The 21226-nt window shown below is 37.8% G+C and overlaps 1 protein-coding gene across 1 annotated transcript; it reads right to left on the bottom strand.

The window, feature by feature from the left end:
• Positions 1 to 237: 237 nt before the first annotated feature.
• smarcad1a (SWI/SNF-related, matrix-associated actin-dependent regulator of chromatin, subfamily a, containing DEAD/H box 1 a) lies at positions 238 to 20878 on the bottom strand. Its single transcript, XM_056237498.1, has 23 exons — positions 20723 to 20878; positions 20219 to 20318; positions 15514 to 15616; positions 15345 to 15411; positions 14816 to 14886; positions 13977 to 14102; positions 13809 to 13887; positions 13215 to 13693; positions 11947 to 12143; positions 11774 to 11864; positions 11561 to 11660; positions 11410 to 11469; positions 11133 to 11208; positions 10843 to 10978; positions 10529 to 10660; positions 10287 to 10382; positions 9913 to 10030; positions 9567 to 9682; positions 8896 to 9084; positions 8677 to 8795; positions 6120 to 6302; positions 5923 to 6029; positions 238 to 671 (listed from the first exon to the last, which is right to left on the bottom strand). The coding sequence occupies exons 1-23, from the start codon at positions 20826 to 20828 to the stop codon at positions 610 to 612; spliced, it is 2913 nt and encodes a 970-aa protein (XP_056093473.1). The 5' UTR covers positions 20829 to 20878; the 3' UTR covers positions 238 to 609.
• Between the last annotated feature and the right edge of the window lie 348 nt (positions 20879 to 21226).

Raw genomic sequence — 21226 nt, 5'->3', positions numbered from 1 at the left:
TTTTTTTTTTATTGAAGTGATCTCAATTTCTGTTCAAATGTTCAATGGCTTTGACTACTTTTTCAATTTGTTTTTATGGATACACAATATTTTAAAACTCATTTTTATCTAAAACAATTTAGACTAAGTAAATTTTAATATTTTTATTTAGAAAAACATAATATAAGGACACACACGCAGAAAAACAAATTTGATAAGGTACAAGTGTAACCAGTTTAACAGAAATATGTTATTTACAGCAGTGCCTTACAGAAGGTCTGTAATCTGGAACCAACTCGCCAGTCCTGTGGGGGCTAAATTCCCTGGTGGGTTAAGTACAGTCATTCTGATGGCACATAAGACATAGTGTGGAAGATTACCAAGTATAATAGTAATACAGTACCCAGAGTAATACAGTCTCCTCTATGGCCAGAACATTGGTCCAAGATTTGTGTGCATTTAATAACTGACCTCAAATATTTGAACATTGGAAAAAGTGCCAATCTTCACCAAATCCCCCATGAAGTAAGCTGGTAATCAAAAGGCCAGGTTTATGGTTTCAGGTTGCTGTTAGCACTTGATGAGTGAAGGGAAATCCACAAGCAGCTATTGCTCCATGTTCTTTAGGTTTCAAAGGCCAAGTGAAACTTTGAGCAGCTCTGCCATTTGTTCAGTCATAGCACCGTCCTCACCTGAACAAAGCGACAAAAGTTTATTAAAGAGCCTTTAATCTATAGTGGTTAATGAACTAAATGGTGATCAGTAAGGATTTCTTTAAGACTGCAAGGGAAGCTCGGCTTCCCCTATAATGTCAAAAAATGAATGGTCAAATACGTACTATTGTGTTAACATTTTATTGACTAAAAATGCGTTAGAACGCGTTCATCTCGAAGACGAGTTCGTTCAGAATCAGCTACATATAGCAGGTCGGCTGACTCGATTTCCTTCTCATACATTCCCGCAGCAGCACAGTGCATTTCCCTGTTGAAGCCTAGCGTCCATTGACTTCATTGAAACTAGACGATTATTGGATAAATGCTGCGATTATGTCCCACCCACGGATGCTCAGCGTCTCTGGGGGTGAATGGAGGAGTGGGCTGGCCTGGACTCCGGGCTTCTGCGTGATGATTGGAGGGTCTGTCGAAAGACTGCATCTCCTTTTGATTGACAGCGATTTTTGTACTGTCCTCGCTTATGAACTCAGTCAGACGGCGCGCCGCGGGAGTGGAAGCGGGATCGAGTGGGATTCTTTATTGCTGTCGATTTTCAGTCTCTTTTTAATGATAGGCCTTAAGCATCTGTCAATCATCCCCGATTGCTATTTGGGGAATGAACCCAGCGCTATGATTGGTCGAACTCTGCTTATTTTGCTGTTGCTTGATTTGAGGACTGCGCGTGCACAGAAGCGTCACCAGGTTTTTGCGTAGTTTAGAGTGACAAATTGTACCAGCGTACTTTGAGGTCAAAATGCATATCCGCTACACAAAATGCGTACGGGTTGGCAGGTCTGCAATAATAATTTAATTTACAAAACTTGTTTTTATATTATAATATGAAACTTAATATTTTTCTCAGACATTATAAATGGGTCTTTATAGACAGTGGCGGTTCTAGCCCATTTCAACTGGGGGGGGCCAAGCTGGGGCCAGTTGTACTGTTAGAGGGGCCAGTTACATTTAGACCTTATTGTTGTCATATCATTTTCTGCACTGCTGCAGGCATTAACAGGCAAAATACCGTGTTTATAATCATTCAACAATGTATTTACATTTCCATTATATTTTTACATTTGCATTACATATTCAGTATTAGTCACAGTAACTGTAATAGACATGATGTCCTTCTTTCTCTTCATTTTGAGAACTATGGAGCAAAAGCAATGGGGACCAAGAAGCTTATTAATTCATTTACTGAAAATAACTGACTTGATATGTCTAACCGTTTACAGGGTTCCTGCACACTTTTTAAAGTCCAATTTAAGGCTTTTTAAGACCTAAAGAAATCAAAATTAATACCGTACATTAGGGGTGTGCAATATTGACAAAAATATATTTCAATATTTTCAACATTTTGTTAATAATTAGATAATATTTTACTGATTGTGTTTTTGTGCTGGTGCCATGGCTGGTTTAGGCCTGTTGTTGACAGCTGACTCACGAAGATATTCATATTTTTCATATTCTATGCAGTGGTCAGTTCACAGCAGTGACAGAAATACATTTTTTAATTAAGGGGCAATATTTGCCACCTTAAATTGATTTCCAGGGGCATTTTCACCTATATATGGACATTTTTTCTAAACTTATTTAGAGTTATGCATCACCTTTTATGTCAAATACTAATATTCAAATTATACAGTAATTATACTTATTTATACAATCATACTTAATTATACAATAATTATACAGTACCACTGTTACCAGTCAAATTAATTAATTCAATCAAAATCCATCTTTGCAGTGCAGAGGTGACACAGAAGTGGCATTAATATATTTACACTCCATTTACAATTGCATAAATAAAGCTATGAGATTTTTTTTCAAATCAATATTTAAAAATGAAATTATTTCTAATTTTAACGTTTTAATTAAAGGATACTTTAAATATGAAACTAAAACAGCCAGTAGGTGGCGGGAAGTCCCTGTAAAGCCCCGTTCACACCGCCAGCGATTTTGTCGCTACATGTCGCTAGTCTCTGCACTGTGAAGTCGCTTGTGGGCGTTCGTAGTGCTGTCGCTCTAATGTTATTGGTTGACTGCACGCCTGGCCATATCTATACAAAATACCACCAGAAGTGATATATATACAACAATATCATTTTAATTTGACTAGGAATTAGGCTCAAAAGAAACAGTATGCTGTTGGGAGAGTGTTTTTATATTACCACAGCAGTGTTCAGTGGATTAAATCATTTACAAGATTAACGATCGATGAATCAACAAATTAAACTCACTCATTCCGTCATAAATGACTAAAACGTCATTCGAATTTGACAAATAATCAATTTTCTTGTCCCTAATAGTTAACATAATGCAGGGGAAACTGTAAAATGAACTGCAGCAGTGCTAAACTTGCATCACAAAATTACAAAACTCGAACTTTAAATGTATAAATTAAACTCACTGAGACTGTCGACAGTTTCTTTTCCATGCCTCATTTTATTATATCCATGTATGTGGTTACAGTCAAATCATATAAACAGTGAAATCTCCCTCGAACTCCTCTGTCTTGCCTGCACTCGAGACGGTGACGTGAGCTCTACTTTCTACTTTCCTATTGGTTGTCGCTCGCGAAAATCGCTTCACATTTGCATAAAGTTGAAATTTCTCAACTTTTGTCGCTTGTCTCTTGTCGCTTGACACGCCCACATTCTGTCGCCAACGGTCGCTGTCGCTCGTGTCGCCGGATGTCGCCAGCGCTCCATTGAAATGAATGGGATCATGTCGCTTTGTCGCTGCGTGTCGCTGGCGGTGTGAACGGGGCTTAAGAGGGATTCATTCATTCAACCGATTTGTTCAAACGGCTGATTCATTCGGGAAAGAAGCAAGTGATTCGTTCAAAACGCGGATTTCAGTCAAGAAATCATCGCTGTGTTGCATTGAGACTCACTACGGTTTCATTATGAAATTCTAGTCGGCGAAATAAAGGGAAAACAAACAATATTGACAATATTGTGTCTAAAAAGTAACTCCCAATGTTAACTTATTGTTAATTTAACTGTTGTATAACATAAATATCACAGTTGCAATTGTGCACGGGAAAACAGCACTCTTGCTGATGTGATATTCTGATATAAGAACATAATATGATATAAATATAAGACAAAAACTAATTTGGGGACATAGCCCAGAGTGCGAATTACCCCACCATAATTGGGGGGTACTGCTCCTTCCCTCATTTTTGAAAACACTCTTATCTGAATAATTTTATGTACCTTTATAAAAGGGCAGTTTTCCTTAATTTTATTTAATGTATGCTCTAAATTTCATTTCAAATTCTTACATTTTATTAATAGGCTACATTCAATTAAAATAACAAGACAGCCTAGCGGCCAATCAAATGAAATAATTTACATTGAAAAATTATAACTGTATTAAATGACATTATGAGATTGTTTTAAATATTTTTTGAATAATATAAGGCATGTTGAAAAGAATGATACTTTGAAACTAAACCGCCAGTAGGAGGCGGCAGGCGGCCGTCTTAGTGAGCGATTCATTGAGTCATTCATTTAAACGGCTGATTTATTCAGAATGAGGCGGTTTAATAATGGGTAATTGAATCTTTGACTGAGCGATTAGTTCAAAACGCTGAATTATTCAGTAATGAATCATGGATGACTGTTGCTCTGAGATGCGCTGTGGTTCTGTTGTTTGGAACTATTTTCGCTGCTGAAACAGAACAAAAACAGTCATTGCGTCTAAAAATGTAAGTAACTTAATTTAAACTATTTTACTTGTTTATCGAACTGTTATGAAATCAATATATCGGTTTCAATCGTGATGGCATTCAGGAAAACAGCACTCTGGTCGTGTGTAGCCTATATATTGTTTCTTAACTATAAATTAATGTTATAAATAACTGCGCGAGCCGCAACAGCGCAACTTTGTCCGTACATTAGCAGGAGCACAACAACAACAACTCACTCGGCTAGCTGCCCTTCTCTATCTCCACGGTGGTTAAAAATGGTACGGTCCACAATAGGGGTGTTCGCTGAAATCGCTTTACATTAAAATGTTCCTACAGTGAAAATAGGAGTTGACTTGTATTGTAACTGTAATTATATTTTTTCACAATATCAGAAAAATTATCTGACCCCCCCAAAACTGATATTTCTGTCCCTTTGGGGGGTATAGTACCCCCCAGTACCCCCTGTAATTCGCACTATGACATAGCCTACCTATGAACTGCACACAGCAGTGAAAGGACGATAGACACATGCTATGTCAGCTCACAGTGCCTCGTACATAGTTAAAACAATGATTACAATATCATAATAGACAATACACATCGCACACCCCATACGCACATAAAGAATGAACTTACAACTGAACTGACATTTACCAACTTTCTTCTTCTCTCCTCTCTCGCGTGCAGGAGAGAGGCGTTATTCTGCCGCGATTCCCGCGAATGTGATGCGAATTGTCACGTGAAAATGCAAATCCACAAAGATAGAAAAATAAAAAATAATACGCATACAACGATAGCAAAAAACAGTTTTGTAAAAATTATTTCAAACTCCACATTTAGGGGGGCCACAAGGGGGGCCAAGCTTTTTGTCACAGGGGCACTGGCCCCCCTGGCCCCCCCTCTAGAACCGCCACTGTTTATAGATAAAATTCTGCAGCAGCCTTTATAGTTAAAAAAAATACTCAAAGAACATTTTAAAGTAAATATCAAATGGTCAAATATCCATTATTCATATAGCACATTATAATGTTGTGATGCACAAATACGTGAATCATTTATAACTAGATTTAAGTTTCTGGTAACACTTTTCTTAAAGTCTTTATATATAATGCATTATAGAAATATTTTAATGTATTAATTATGCCTTGTATTGCACTGTAAAATTCTCATAAATAATTGTAACCAATTATAATATAGCTATTTTTTGTTATGCCTTTTAAAAGTATAATTCATTAAAACGCATTAAAAAAAAAAAACCAATTTCAGATGTAACCAGGAATCTTCAAATATAATAATGGTCAAGTCACTGGAAAAAACGCCTAGTTGGTACGACAGGGTCACAGAGCATTTTCTTGAAAAGGAACGTAGGTCAGAATTAACGTAAATAAATGGACAATTTTTAAGATGTAGGCCGAAAATGAGCTTCCCCTCTTTGAAAGACCAGCAGCCGCCACTGATGGTGAGTGAGTAAACATTTTAAATGTTCAAATTTGTGACCTGTGGGTCTAATAGAGTTTGTGTGCAGACACTCACCTTCATCAGTGGTCATGTCCTGTTCCAATTTTAGCTTCTCCTGTCCAACGCGGAGCATGCTGGCCTCAATTGAGTCCCTGCTGATGAGCTTGATCACCTGCACTGTTCTGCAATGAAAAAAAATGAAAAAACATGGTCAGGAACTAAATTTCCTTCTTTGTTCATGGTGATCTCCATTTCATTGTGTTGACACTAACCTGGTTTGCCCCATTCGGTGACAGCGGTCCTCTGCTTGTTTATCATTAAATGGATTGCAATCAATATCATGCAGTATGACTGTGTTAGCCGAGGCCAGGTTTATTCCCTGGCCACCAGCCCGGGTCGACAGAAGGAACACAAATATCTCAGGACTTGTATTGTATTTGTCAATGAGACCAATCCTAGAAAAACAAAGAGGGTTGAATTAGATTTAACATTAGTTCAGATAGGCAGCAAAATAGGGCTGGGCGATATGGCCAAAAATATTGTCAAAATATATTTTCTGTATCATACGTTATCGATATTTATCACAATATTAATTTACAATTAACGGGGAAGGAAATGCTTTCCACATATTTGTTAGACCTTGAGAATGAGTTTAAATATTAAAAGAGTAGCTACATCTATGAAATCCATCTCATTTTTTAGGGGGATTGTGTGTTTTATGATTTAATACAACTTAAATTAATTGTTATATTTTCATTTGATTACATTTTAAGCTTAAGTTGTTAACAAAACATTGCATTTTTATTTTTTGTCAAATAAGATGCTGCACAACAGAACTGTACAGATTTAAAACATGGATGAAAAAAGATCTTGGTAGTATGATATTCCTTAGAAATAATAATAATATTATTACTTTGAGAAGTACATTTTAGTATACAGTAGTGATATATTTCTGTCATCAAGTTAAACCAAACTTTTATTTTGATTGTTTGTTGTGTTGTAGAAAATGTTTGATTTTCAGTGGACATTGCAAAGATATGACATATGGTTTTATCATTTGCAGTCTGATGTGAGGAGGAGGAACTTCTCTGAAATGTATGTATGTTTATACACCTGAAGTGCAGGAGCGAGACACTCTAGAACCAGATGGGCAAGGACCTCTGAGGTCAGAATGTTAGTTATAAATCAAAGCTAGCAGTAAAGGGCCTTTTGTCTGTGGAAAACTACTGGGAAGCTCTGCAGGGAAAAGGACCTTGAAGAGCAGTATAAAGATTGCCCATTTCTTCCTGTCAGTGTCTCACTCACTCCACAGGGTAACTGCTGTGTGGGCGACTGGGCCTATTCTTGCAAGAATAAATACTTCTCTTTTAATAATTTGATTCCGAGTTGTCTCTTACGCAGTGATGTTTTTGCCACAACAGTTGCGAAGATCTTTCAGTTTTAGTTTCAGTTTCATTGTGTATTTGACAGTAGTTTTTCTCAAATTGAAATGGTAAAAAGCGTGAGAAGTGACTCTCAAAGCAGCTCAGGAGATAAGTTCATGCGTGTAGGCCCTTATATATTGAGACGGCAGAAGCTGAAAACACCAGGAGCTTCACGTGTGTGAGTTTGTCTCAGACAAAAAAAACACAGGCTGTTAGATTAATCCATAGAGTAAAAATGTCCGGAGCTTATCGTTATCGACTTAAATTTTATCGCAATCTTGATATCAGTTTATCGCCCAGCCATAGAGAAAAACACGATATTATGGCACATTCAACTCAAATTGGGACATCACACTAGGGCTGTTGGAACGAATTCCAAAATTCGAATATAATTCGAATATTAAAAAAATCTATACTATTCGAATGCTGAAGTTACTATTCGAATATTTTTATTTTTATTTTTTTTATATGCAATCTTGTCTTTCTCACCACCTTGGCTTACACGCATGTGAAAATGAAATGCTTTTGTTTCGTCTGATGAACAATAAAGTTTTTGAATCGTAACAATTGTGCACGTTATACACGTTGATCATCATAACAATACTGTAAAAAATGGTAAATGTTTAACAACGTAAAAAAGCGCCCGTGAAGCGCAAATATCTTGGCGAATACTCAACGGATTCGGCGAGCACCAAACTCGCTGGAACCGTCTAGTCGAACTGAAAAGAACGATATAAGTTTCAGAATGTTTGGTGGTGTTTTAGCGGAGATATTAGCTGAAAACCATCGGAAGCGCTTCAACCATATTCAGCGTGAATAAAATGTTTATTGTAATGTTAGATGTCCCTCTAGTGGACAGAACGTGTAACAACAACCACATGCTATAGTGGCATTGGCGATCCATAAGCCTGAGTAATGTCGTAAATATTAATAATAGGGTGAATTTGAGCATTTAATATTCGAATATTATTCGAATATTAAATAAAACAAGGAATGGAATTCGAATAGTATTATAGAGGAAGATTGACAGCCCTACATCACACACAAAGCACAGTAGCATGAACAACTGTCTAAATTGAGTTATCAAAATACGAATCGATCACATGTTGCTTTCACTATGAACTGACTGGTGAGAGGAGGAGGAGTAGTAGTAGTACTACTATTATTATTAGAGTTTATTGCCATATCAGCGACTGGTGAGTGAGTAAATATTTTAAATTTTCCACTTTGTCATGACCAAGTTATGGCTGCCACAGTAAATGTAGATACAAAATATATTTAATTAATTTACTGTATGAACGATCACATTTTATTACTTTCCAAGTAACAGCGAGGATGGTCAGTCCTGGAGATCAAATCTAAATTGAGTGCAGTGCAAACAAAGTGAATAAGGTACTAAACTCACCTCTCCGCCATGGGAGTAGAACCATCTAGTCGAACAAACTGATGATCAAGGTTCTTAAGCAGCATCTCCACAATGTCCAGTATCATGGTGAATTGACTGAAAAGCACAACCCTGTCACCCTTGGGGTAAAAGAAAGTTAGCATTAGCAGCAATAAACCACAAACTACACCTTTGAGTGACACCTCAAAGTGAGACTTTTTAAACAGCCTCAAGACAAACCTTTTCTTTGAGCTCGGCGAGCGTCTTGGTTAACAGCGCAAACTTCCCAGAATCTAAGATGAGCTCTTTATTCAGCTGAAAATTGCTAATGGAGCAGTACTGCTTACATAAATTATGCAGCTCAAAATCAGACATCACTTCCATGTCCTCCTGGATCAGCGCAGGATCGGCATCAAAATGTGACGGCTCCTAACATAAGCAGAACCATGTCAGCTCAACCTCTTTGACTCCAAGGTACAAAATTCAAAGACCCCATGACCTTATCAAATGTTTGTGATTTAATGGATAAGGATTTGTACAAATGTTTTATTCACTTCCTTAGCATATCTAGAAATATATGTATATTCATTTAAAAAAAAAAAATGTTTAAATGCCATTCTTCTTAAAAAAAAGACTGAATTGAGGGAGTGATAAAAAAACATTTGTATGTAGTTTTAACCTATTGTAATGCTTGTTTCATCTCATTTTAAATAATTGTAAGTCCCCTTGAGGCCCCCTTGGATGTTTGCTCAGGCACCCTCCAGGTTAAAAAAACACTACAATACAGCTACGTGCTACATTAAAGAACCAATAAGCTCCCAGGGCTGAATCCATGGTGAAATATGTTTTTAGACATACAGTTCAATCTTTATTATTCAGCCTCCCTTAGACATTAATCTCCCAGTCCTCACCTTAAGCATGGCTTTACTCATGGCAGCCAATTTGTCACTGGTATAGTACTGGCGGTGCAGCAACGGATGATTAGCCATCTTTCTCAGCTGCATCATCACATTGCAAAGCTCCCGCTCTGAGCACAAAGAGATGAGAGGAAGTGTGAGACAGGTGCTCAGAGATAGGAAAACAGTTTTCAACATTCCCATTTTGTTTTACAGATCCTCCAGCAGAGAGGGAACCAGTACATCGTGACAACCAGTGTATTTGTCAGATAAATAAATCCGAAAACAATATAGCCAAAATAAAACTCATTGTGCAGTACTTCTAGACATCATGTTGGCATAAAAACTGAGTAGCACATACTGTCTCCATTTGGAGTCTTCTTGAGTCTTTCGAAAAGTTTGTCATACAGCTTCTGCTGGGCGTCACTCATGGGACACATTTCAATTTTCTCCACTTTTGGTGGAAGTTCTTTCAACACCTAAAATGACATTTGCAAAGTCACACAATCAGGGAGGGCAAAAAATAAATATACTGGTCATATAAAATTCTATCAATATTTTCACCAAAGAGGACCATGTAGATACATTTTATTTTGATGGATGACCAATTTTGTGAAATTTTCTCAGTAATGAATCAGTCCTGCAATGCATGCGTCTCTGTGCCAAGATATAGTAACTTAATAATAGATATCAAAGATCTGATTATAATCACACTGGGGGAAAAAAAGGGTCTACCTCACGCTTGACTCGTCTCAGGATGAATGGCTTCATGATAAGTTTGGCCTGCGCGATTCTCTCCTTGTGAAAACTGCTTTCCTCTTCTGACGACCTCTGAAAAAGCAGATCTTCTGCGTGAGAGTGCGTTCCTTCCAGGTACATAATTACTTTTTCCCTAAAACTGGGCAGCATTTAGATTCATTTTTGAAAGAGATGGCACAAATAGTATTACTTAGACGTAATCTGTGTACTGTCTATACCGTAGAGAACATTTTGGAGATCTGTGAGGTGCTGCTAGAGAACATAGAGGGCATGATGAAGTTCAGCAGGGACATGAGCTCCAGCAGGTTGTTTTGTAAAGGTGTTCCAGTCAGCAGCAATCTGTGCTCAGCCTGTAGAAGACAGACACAAATGACCATGTACAACTAAGAGATATACACAAACAACTCTTCTACCCTCATCTTCATAAAGCAATTCCTAAACTACCCCAAAAGAGGGAGAATAGCAGGGAAGAGCTTGTGTCTAAAATGTATTTACAATAATGTTTACAGCAGAGAAGACTGCTTGTACTGACATTGATGGCCATGAGATGGCGGTAGCGCAGCGAGTTCATATTCTTTAGCATGTGGCCTTCATCAAACACTGCATACTTCAGCCTCAGCTTGCGGAACAGACTGCGGTCATGGTCATTCCCTATTGTGAGATTGTAGCTAATACAGATGAAACAAGAAAAAGGGACAGACAAGTGTTAGCACCACTGAATACAACTGATTTTCATGAATACAAAGTCTGGTGTGCTTTTTTAACTCAGTGCACCAATACATAAGGACGGTCTCACAATTCGCAGAGTCATCTTATACTTACGTGGATACTATGATGTTGAATTCAACCAAACCACTGAGGATGTCTTGTCGCAAATATCTGCGGTCTTCCACAGACCCTACAAGTTTAAGCACAAAAAAAAAAAAAGAGGGGAAAAATAATTCTGTATTAATTTATGGTGGGGTCTGAGAAAACATTGAAAATCTAGGATTTAAAATCCAATTTATTCCTTGAAAATATTTTTATAATTGAAAAACTTTAAATGACACTTGTTAAAATATATATATTTTTAAATGTGCTTGCCTGGAAACTAACTCACCATAGTAAATAAGAACTTTGAGACTAGGACACCAAAGACCCAGCTCACGAACCCAGTTATCTGCAAAGAAAAATGGTGAAAATCATCATCTCATGCAGCACTTCAGAGCAGAGTTCAGTTGCTACATTTCCATGAAATAAGCGTCACTTACCCAGTGTGGACGAGGGTACGGTAATAAGATGAGGGCCCTTGATTCCTTTTTCATACAAATGAGCCAGGAAAGAGATGGCCTGAATGGTTTTACCCAGCCCCTGTGCAAAAATCAAATTACTTAAAACCAATATAGTCCTTTGCCTAAAAGGAGTCAGTAACCTCCTTGGATCATTTCACACCACCATATGAACTGAAGAGGACAGCGACTCACCATTTCATCTGCTAGGATGCCGCTCAGCTTGTGCTGGTGCAGAAGAATCAGCCACTTCAAGCCAATCACCTGATATGGCTGTAGTGTTAATCTAACAAAAAATAATTTTCCATTAAGAAAATTAAATAACCTGATATCTTAGGTGTGATGGTGAGAACAGATAATGAGCTCACTTGCTGTTCAGGACTTTGGGATGCTTGATGGAGCCCATACCCGCTTCTATGACCTGGGTGACATCTTTAGTCATTTTCTGTGCAATCTTCTCACATCTTCCCATAAGGTCTCGAACCACTTGCCTCTCCTTAAGCACCACCTTGCAGCCATGTACCAGGTCTATAGACAGCCCATTATCCTTATAGAACTGCTCTTTCTAAAAGGAAGAGAAATACAATTAGAGATTTTCCACCATTGGGTCAAGTAGTTAATGTAACTGAATGGTGATAGATAGATGCTGACATGGCATTAAATAAAACAATCTATCCATCTATCTAAGGCTATTTTCATGGCAAAATTATAATTACAAAAACACAAATATCATATAAATACAATAAAACCAAGCAAACAAACAAGTCATATTATAAAAAATTGTAAAAATTAATATATGATAAAAAAAAAATCCAAAACCTTTTCAGGCTTAATCTTACTAAATAAGTCCTTAAGTGAAATAACTTCATAAAGGAGCATTCTACTTGTATTATACCCAGGAGGACAATCCAATAAAATATGTTTAACAGAGGGGAATCTTACAATACATGCATAAAGTTGGGTCTTCAGACTCTTCACCTTTAAGCAAAAAAGCATGAGTCAACTTGTATGACATCTGGCGAATACCACTTGATCAGATCTAGTTTTAAGAGTGATTAAAAGTCTGTTTGAAATTTCCAGATGAATTTCATAGAGCTTATTATTCTTGCACGTTCCACTCCTCTTGCCACTTATCTAAAATATACCGATTAATAGTAGGTCTGATATCTGAGGGAGGAATTTAACTGAATAGTGACAATCTATACCAAATGGGGCTTGATGACAAGTAGGTTTCCTTTCCAATCGGGAATTGCCATGTCACCCAATGTCATTCCACCAGCACGAATCACCTTTCTGGACTACGGATAGCTAACGGTGCCGGGTATTTAGTGCATGGAATGGATTGGTGATTTGCCGTTTTGTTACCAAATCATTTTAAAGTAGTGCGACATATTTTGCTTTAATAATTAGATAAAACTGCTATTTTTTTAATCTGTCAGCAGAATGCCACTCAGAATAAAATAAAAACAGCTTAGCCAAAAATAGGATTTTACCCAAGTTTAATGAATCTTTGAATATGAATAACTGCCAAAGCAGCCAAAAGATCTAATGCCCTTTGGGGATTTCATTCTACCACAATAACATAATTGAGAGTGACAGTTAACATGCCAGTACAGAGAGCACATTAAATTCTTACCACATCTTTCCAATTGTTGAAAGGCCTCAGCGAAATGATCTTCTGGGCTTTTTTGATCGAGCAGCCAGATATCAGAGCAAGCTCATCTAGGGAAGCCTCTTGGAGAAACTTAATGATTTTGTCCTGAAGACTGTCAGAGACACTCTCCTCCTCATCCTCCGAGTCCAGATCATCAGAGATACTCTCAACATCACTGTCAATCTCATCTTCATCCTCAGATGCACTGCTGTCATCAAGAGGCAATTCATCGCCTCTCTTCCGTTTAAAGGATGCGTTCTTGGTCGTGCTTTTGCTGACTGCAGATTTGTGTGTTTTTGGAGTAGACACACTCGAGACTTTTGACATGGGAGACGGTGCTACTGTCAGCCATCTTGACAGACTAGACGAGCTGTCGGCCTTTTGTAGAGTCTTGTCATTTTTTTCCCTGGAGTAAGAAGATTTTGACTCTTGCTTTCTCTGATCTTCTGGTGAACTTGAATCTTAAAGTGATAAATCATGGATGGATTTAAGTCAATTCATTCTCACATTGAAATTTCAATTTGGACTAAAATTAAATCTTCAAATGTAGCCAAAAATGTAGCAATAACAAATCACCTGTTGATGAAAACACAAGCAGTGATCCCAATGCATTGTCATAGTCCCAGTCATGCTCTCTCAGGACATCCCTCAGGACCTGTTGGAGAAATTGAAGACACAAATTTTCCAGAACATCCCAGTGCTCTTGCGTCATGACTTCAGTATGGCTTCAAACCTTTAGCCTACCTCTTTTTTGATATCAGGTAGTTTCTTCTTCATCTTCTTCAATAAATCCTCCTGCTTCTCTCTGCTTGGCTCTTGACTCTCCTCATCCTCAGAATCTTCATCCTCCTCAGATTCCGAATCTGAACCCTAAATCAGAGTCAACAGCCATTTTAAAGGAAGTTTTCCATATTAAATGCAGGGTAGGCGGTTTGTTTCTAAAACACTTTTTCCCAAATTTGTTTAAGCGGTCTTTATATACCAATACATATCTAAAATGCAAGTACTCTGAAAAGGAGATTATAAAAAAAAAAAGTGTCTGTAGTCCTCTCAGGGCTGCAATAAACACAGCTACTCTTTCCGAACAGGACGAATGCGATGATTGGCTGGGCGACTGTCACTCTCCCTCGCTACCATGGCTACCACCCCTGTTGCTACAGGAGCTGCCCACATGTGTGAACCCCTTTGACTCGCTCATTTCGAAAGAGGAGAGGCACGTACCGGCCGGAAGCTAGGAAGTCTCACAATTATGGCAGAGCAAGAGCAGTCAAAATTCCCAGTACCACCTGTACCCTGCATATACAGTCAGCTCACGCAAACAAGGCAAAAAAAGGTGATGTCACTCCATGCACTGCGCTCCTCTCCTCTCCGCTCGGCACTGGTAAACGCGTCCCCCAGCTGAGCGGTCATGTGTTCTGGGGGCGTGGCTTTGGACGAAGCCCAGAAAGGAGGGGGTGGGAGTTTCTCTGTTGGATACTTTCAAAATCCAGCAGTTTTCTGCTAGTTTCTCAAACCTACCTACCCTGCCTTTAACCAAATGAGAAAGATGTCAAGTTGAAAACATCTGATTCAAAAGATCTTACCACAATTTTTCTCCTCTTCTTTGGCTGATCATCATCGCTATGTCCCGCTTTGCCTTTCTGTCTGCCTGAATCTGCATTAATAAAACGGCTTTGTTTGAAACTTAGTTCATAAATACAGCACCTCAATTATAATTCACCTTTAATCAGCACAAACTAAAACTAGGGTGATAATACCATGTGAAATGATGGTATTAAATATGTAAAAAACCTAAATATACTACACACACACACACAAGTTATATCTGCAGACGCTGCGGATAATCACGGGTCGGGCTGGTCAAGTAAAAAAAAAAAATAACATTCCAAAAATTGCGGATGGGTCTTGGGTGGATGAGAGACAAATCATTAACCTTGATTTTAATAAAGACATAGAACTCTCATTTATATACCATATAAATAATTATAAAAGTAGAAAACAAGGTGAAGTTATTTTCATTTCTAAAGTATTTAAGTTTATTTATTATATAAAGTTATTTTTGTCAATTTTCCAGAATAACTACATATCTACATAAAATAAAAACACCTTTACCTTCATCCCCATAAACCATTAAACAATGTGCTATAGCTCCCTCCAGTGTGCTGGTGCTCTCAACCACCTGTCACAACAAAGTTGCATAACAGTATAAAATTCACAATGCAAACCGTATAAAATTCACCTGCTTTAAGTATTAATGTTACACCAAAGAGGGACTCTTTACCTCAAGTAGATCTTTCTTACTCTTCTGAGGGAAGATCTCCAATAGTTTGATTATTCTGTCCTCCATGTCCTTGTTCATCTGGTGCTTGGACTCTGTTGAATCTCTGTGAAGTAATTGTATGTCAATTGCACTTATTATAGACTATATGGGCTTCAATAGAAAATTCATTATTAACAACCCTTGTGGCATGACCAATAAGCTTCAGATTTCAAGAAAACGTTAAAGGGATAGTTCACCCCAAAATTAAAATTCTGTCAGTAATCAGAGGCGCTGCAATGGGGCAGGCAAGGCAGGCAATTGCCTGGGGCCCCGCATTTTGAGGGGGCCCCCGAGGGCCGATCATTTAAACAATCAGAAATGTTCATATTAATATAACACGCAGTGACGCAGCAACACCTCCGCATCCCCCTTAGTGGGCCCCCCTCTCTCGCAAGGCTGCGTATGCTTTTGCTGCTTCTGGCGCCTTTTTCAAACTGTCGCAGCGCTTACTCGCGTTTCTGTCTTTCTTTTACTGTCTGTACCCGAAAATGCATGAATTCGTGTATTAAAAATGAAGAGGACATATCCATCTGGCAGCCAGAAGCGGGAAAAAAAACCAAGATGATGGGGAAGAGAAAACATGACTGCGGTAGCAGCTAAGTGATGGAGAATGAGATGATGATGATTATGACAGACAATGACTTAACATTTACGTTAAGGATAATTAATGACAAACAAATCGTTTCGTCGTTCAACTCACATTTATTTTTCACAGTAGTACATATCGTTTTTAAGCACATTTACAGAAAATACGTATCTCGAGTGATCTGTTATCAGAGGTGACTGTTAAGTAATGGTAGCTGCTAGCTATTTTAAGAAATGTACAAAACAAATCACACAATCCACGTTGTTAATTTCAGTTTAGTTTCACTTAAGATTAATTACTAGTAACGTTAATATGTGACTGAAAAACTGTGTTTAGCTTAGCTAGCGGGTTGCACTTAGCAACAGCATGTAAAGTGTTTGACGGTATTAATGCAGGCTGAAATAGAATAAGTTACCGTTAAAGGATTAACGTTAGTTCACCTCAAAACGAAACTTTCCTACTAATTTACCCCAATGCCATCCAAGATATCCATGTCTTTTTCTCAGTGGAAGAGAAATTTTTTTTTTTTTTTTTTTGAGGAAAACATTTCTGGATTTTTCTTTGAAAAATGGACTTCAATGACAACCAACCAACGTTTTTAAGTCCAAATCAATGCAGTTTAAAGGTCTTTGAAGTGCTTCAACGGGCTGTGTACGATCGCATCTGAGGAAGAGGGTCTTATCTAGTGAAAAGATTCTTTTTCTTTTCTAAAAAAAATAATATACTTTTTAACTACAACTGCTCGGATTGAGCTGATCTGCAACGCGCCGGGAACTACGTCATCAAGTTGAAAGGTCACGTTCGATGTCGCCGGCGCCGCCCCACTGTTTACAAAAGGGACCGTGCGAAGGAGGATAGTTCAAATTGTATTGTATGTTGAATGACATATTTATGTCTTTGTGTCATATTATTGTTTAAAATGGTCCGTGGGGCGGTACTTCCGCCGGCGCCGGCGACATCGAGCGAAAGTATAGTATAGTATACTTGATTTGTATGGAAACTTGAGCATTGCTCTTCGTCTGCTTCTAACTCTTCCTGTCACCGTTGCCTCTGGTGAGAGAAGTTTTTCAGCTTTAAAGCTGATTAAATCATACTTCAGGTCAACAATGAACCAAAAGAGGCTCTCAGCACTGGCACTAATTTCCATTGAACGGAACATACAAAGGTCTTTGGATATGGAGGACATAGTGACAGCATTTGCCGTAGCTAAGGCTCGTAAGCAGCGTTAAGGTGACAATACATTATTAATATGAAGATTTATGTACTGTATCTTGAGAATTATATTGTATCTTGATAAAACATAAGTACTTTAATGTTGTAAACAATGAACAATTTATGTTCTATTAGATGTGTTTTGACTACTTTTGTATGTTGTATAATTATATCTCTAGGTAACAAAGATATATTTACAAAAAAATATTTTAGAAGGGCCTCATTGATTAATTTTGCCTGGGGCCCCCACTCAATGTTGGTTCGCCTCTGTCAGTAATTACTCACCCTCATGTTGTTCCAACCCCGTAAGACTTTCGTTCATCTTCGAAACACAAATTAAGATATTTGATTAAATCTGAGAGCTGGCTCACTCCTTCATAGGCTTCTAAGGGATTGAAACTTGCCAGCCCCGAAAAGTTATGAAAGACATTGTTAAAATAGTCCAAGTGACTACAGCGGCTCAATCTTAAGTTTATCAAGCGACGAGAATACTTTTTGAGCGCAAAAAAACCCAAACAAAAATAACGACTTTATTCAAGTATTCATTTCCTGCTCAGTTGGCCTTGAGATATTCACGTAGTATAATTGCGTAGAGCTTCTGGTTGAACGTCACACGCATCACACACGACCAGGGCCGTGCACAGACCTTTTGAGGGGCATGTGCTGAAACTGAAAAAAGGCACCCCCCTCCCTTTTTTTTATATCAAGATTATTTAGTAAGCCTACATAAAAGGAGGAAATGGTCACATCTTCATGACAAATCAAAAAAAAAAAAGAATAGTCTCAAAAGCTTTAGATTTATTCACTATTAATAACAACCATAATAATAATAATATAGATATACAAGGTTTTAGGGCTTCTTTAAACCTAATTACAACAGGAACCTTCTGTGAGCCATGCTTGAAGATGTTTATGACTTCACTGTGGCCATGAAGGTCTGAGAGTCTCTCCTCTGAGCAAAGGCTTTGGAGTTGGTTCTTAACCGGCTCAGGAACAGACGTGGCGTGAACAGTCTCTTTAATTAACCTAATTTTTGAAAAGAATCTGATTGCAAAGAAGAATTTGATGGCAAAAACTTGATACTGCGGAGGACCAATGTTGGTCTCTTGAAGGTCTCTTATTGTAAGCCAGCAATGAAAAAAATTATAAAATAGTGTGAAAAGTACAGTTGCAGTGAAAAGCATTTCTGAAGGATCATGTGACACTGAAGAGTACTGACCTGGAGTAAAGATGCTGAAAATTCAGCTTTGACTAAATAAATAAATTAGGCTACATTTTAAAATATATTCAAATAAAAACAGTTATTTTAAATTGTAAAAATATTTCACAATATTACTGTTTTTGCTGTATTTTGGATCAAACAAATTAAGCCTTGGAATGAATTAAATCATGAATTACATTCTGCATGATAAAATATAAAGATTTAACAGTGATCTTCTGTAATGTTTTTTTTTTTAAGTTACTACTACAATATTACTGTAGTAAAACCATGTTTTACTACATTTATACATGTGAGGACGACCGGAGAGTATAGAATAGCCTACTATATAAAATTACATTGCGAATACGTGCATATTAACAGCCTTGAATTAACCTTAATTTAATATTATTACCATAACATGATTAAATGTTAATAAATTAAGTGTATCAGCAGCAATCATAAATCAAAGAACACATTTCTTAGAAATATATGTTACCTAGGCGACGAGGATCACTTTGTAGTTCCAGTACGAACAGCGCGGGGGCGCACCTGTGCTTATGATTTTCCTATGGAAACGGCGCCGGCGGCATCATTCCATTTTCATCAACAGCTTACCAACTAGATTGTTATAGCTATATAGGCGCTCAGTTTTTCCTGTTGTAAAATACATTTGGTCAAAATCGCATTTTATAAAAAATGAAATGCTACTGTATGCACAGGCTGTTTAAGTGTTGGCTATGTATTGGCTATGACTATGCCAAATGCTAGCATAGCCCTCTCTCTCAGGTCCCACATATCTTAGTCAGACATCAAATAAATAAAATATGAGCTTTTATAGACAACGTGTTTAGTACTTATTCAAACAACAAGATCTGTGTTTACCCTTGCAAAACTTCGTTCAGCTGCTGTCTGCTGTGCGGCCGCTGCGGAGCTTCAGTTCATTCAGTCACGATAGAGGGGGCGGAGTTATCAGCTTTACTGACAGTTTGAGGATCGAACAAGATTTACACAAGCTCTTTTTAAGATCTTTCATTGACTAAATATTTTTAAAACAGACAGATAGACTTAAAGGGTGACCAATAGCATTGATTTATAAAAAAAAAAATAAAAAAAAACACCACCACCGAAAAAAGGGCACTTCGGCAAAAAGGGCATGTGCTCTGCACAGGTTGAGCCCTACCTGTGCACGTGCCTGCACACGACCAGCGTCGGCCAATAGTGAGGCTACGTGTGACGTAGAACACAGAAGCTCTACGCAATTATACTATGTGAATATCTCAAGGCCAACAGAGCAGGAAATGAATAGGCCTACTTGAATAAAGTCGTTATTTTTATTTATTTTTCGCTCAAAAAGTATTCTCGTCGCTTGATAATCTTAAGATTGAGCCACTGTAGTCACTTGGACTATTTTAACGATTTCTTTAATAACTTTTCAGGGCTGGCAAGTTTCAATCCCTTAGAAGCCTATGGAGGAGTGAGCCAGCTCTCAGATTTAATAAAATATCTTAATTTGTGTTCCGAAGATGAACGAAGGTCTTAGGGGGTTGGAACAACATGAGGGTGAGTTATTACTGACAGAATTTTCATTTTGGGGTGAACTAACCCTTTAAGCAGCTTAGAGAATACGTGTTACAGGCTCACTTATGAATAACTCAAGTCTTGCTTACTTGCTCATCTTGACAATTGTGTCATCAGCAAATACATCCCCCAATGTGTGTCTTGATGTCTTGCCTGATGAACATCGACCATCGGTCTTTCTTTGGTGGGCTGGAAAATAGAATTTTATTCATTGAATCAAGACAATATTTTAGTTGAATTCACCATCCTGTCATATTACAAAGATACTCGTAAATATGCCGTAAGATAGGGTTTGATTGATGACAGGTTAGCGTCAACTTCAAAACAAGGGTGTTGAAGATAAAAACCTTATACGTTATACTGACCACTGATAAAAATGGAGAACCCACGTGAATGGCTTTACATTACAGTACAATTAAACTCGGAAATCATCTCTTATCAACACAATCACACACAAAACAGAGTTTCTTTATGATGACCGACATGCTGCTGTCTAGGCAAGAACTGTCTTGGAGCATAACGTTAGCCAATAGCCATTATTGTTTCGCCGAACAAAGCCCCGGCGGGAAATAGCATTTTGTTCTTAACGTTACCGCGCTGGTTCTCCTTATCCGAGCTGGATTCATCCAATGGTTTACCGTGACTGACACCTGCATTGTCCCTTTGGAAACGGAACCGGTCCAGGTTAAAAAAGCTCATTGTAATATCAATATTTTCCGTTATGAGAATCGTCTGTCTCGCGCAAAGCGCACCCTTATACCGTGACGCTCGGGCACTTGATTCTGTTCGTTGATACAGGATAGTCTCATCGATATGATATAGAAACAACAGTAAGTGGTTCAAATCTTAATTACGTGGAATACCCAAGACTTAATTCTTTAGCATTGGAGCATGAAGGGGCTGTTGAATACAGCAAATAACACCTTCCCGCCACCGGTTGACATGCGTCACTTCCGGCTTTGAGCCAATAGAAATACAGCGGCTTTTTACCTTTAAATTTTCTGTCAGGATTATATAAACAACGATTCGATATTTTTACAGAGATACAATTGTGGAAAATAAAATAGAAAATGTATAAATTATAGTAATGTATAACT

Source organism: Rhinichthys klamathensis, unplaced genomic scaffold, assembly GCF_029890125.1.
Source record: "Rhinichthys klamathensis goyatoka isolate OS25496 unplaced genomic scaffold, OSU_Roscu_1.1 h1tg000487l_1, whole genome shotgun sequence".
In the NCBI taxonomy this organism is placed as follows: Eukaryota; Metazoa; Chordata; class Actinopteri; order Cypriniformes; family Leuciscidae; genus Rhinichthys; species Rhinichthys klamathensis.
Note: the sequence above shows the minus strand (reverse complement) of the source record. Positions and strands in the feature narration are given on the sequence as shown.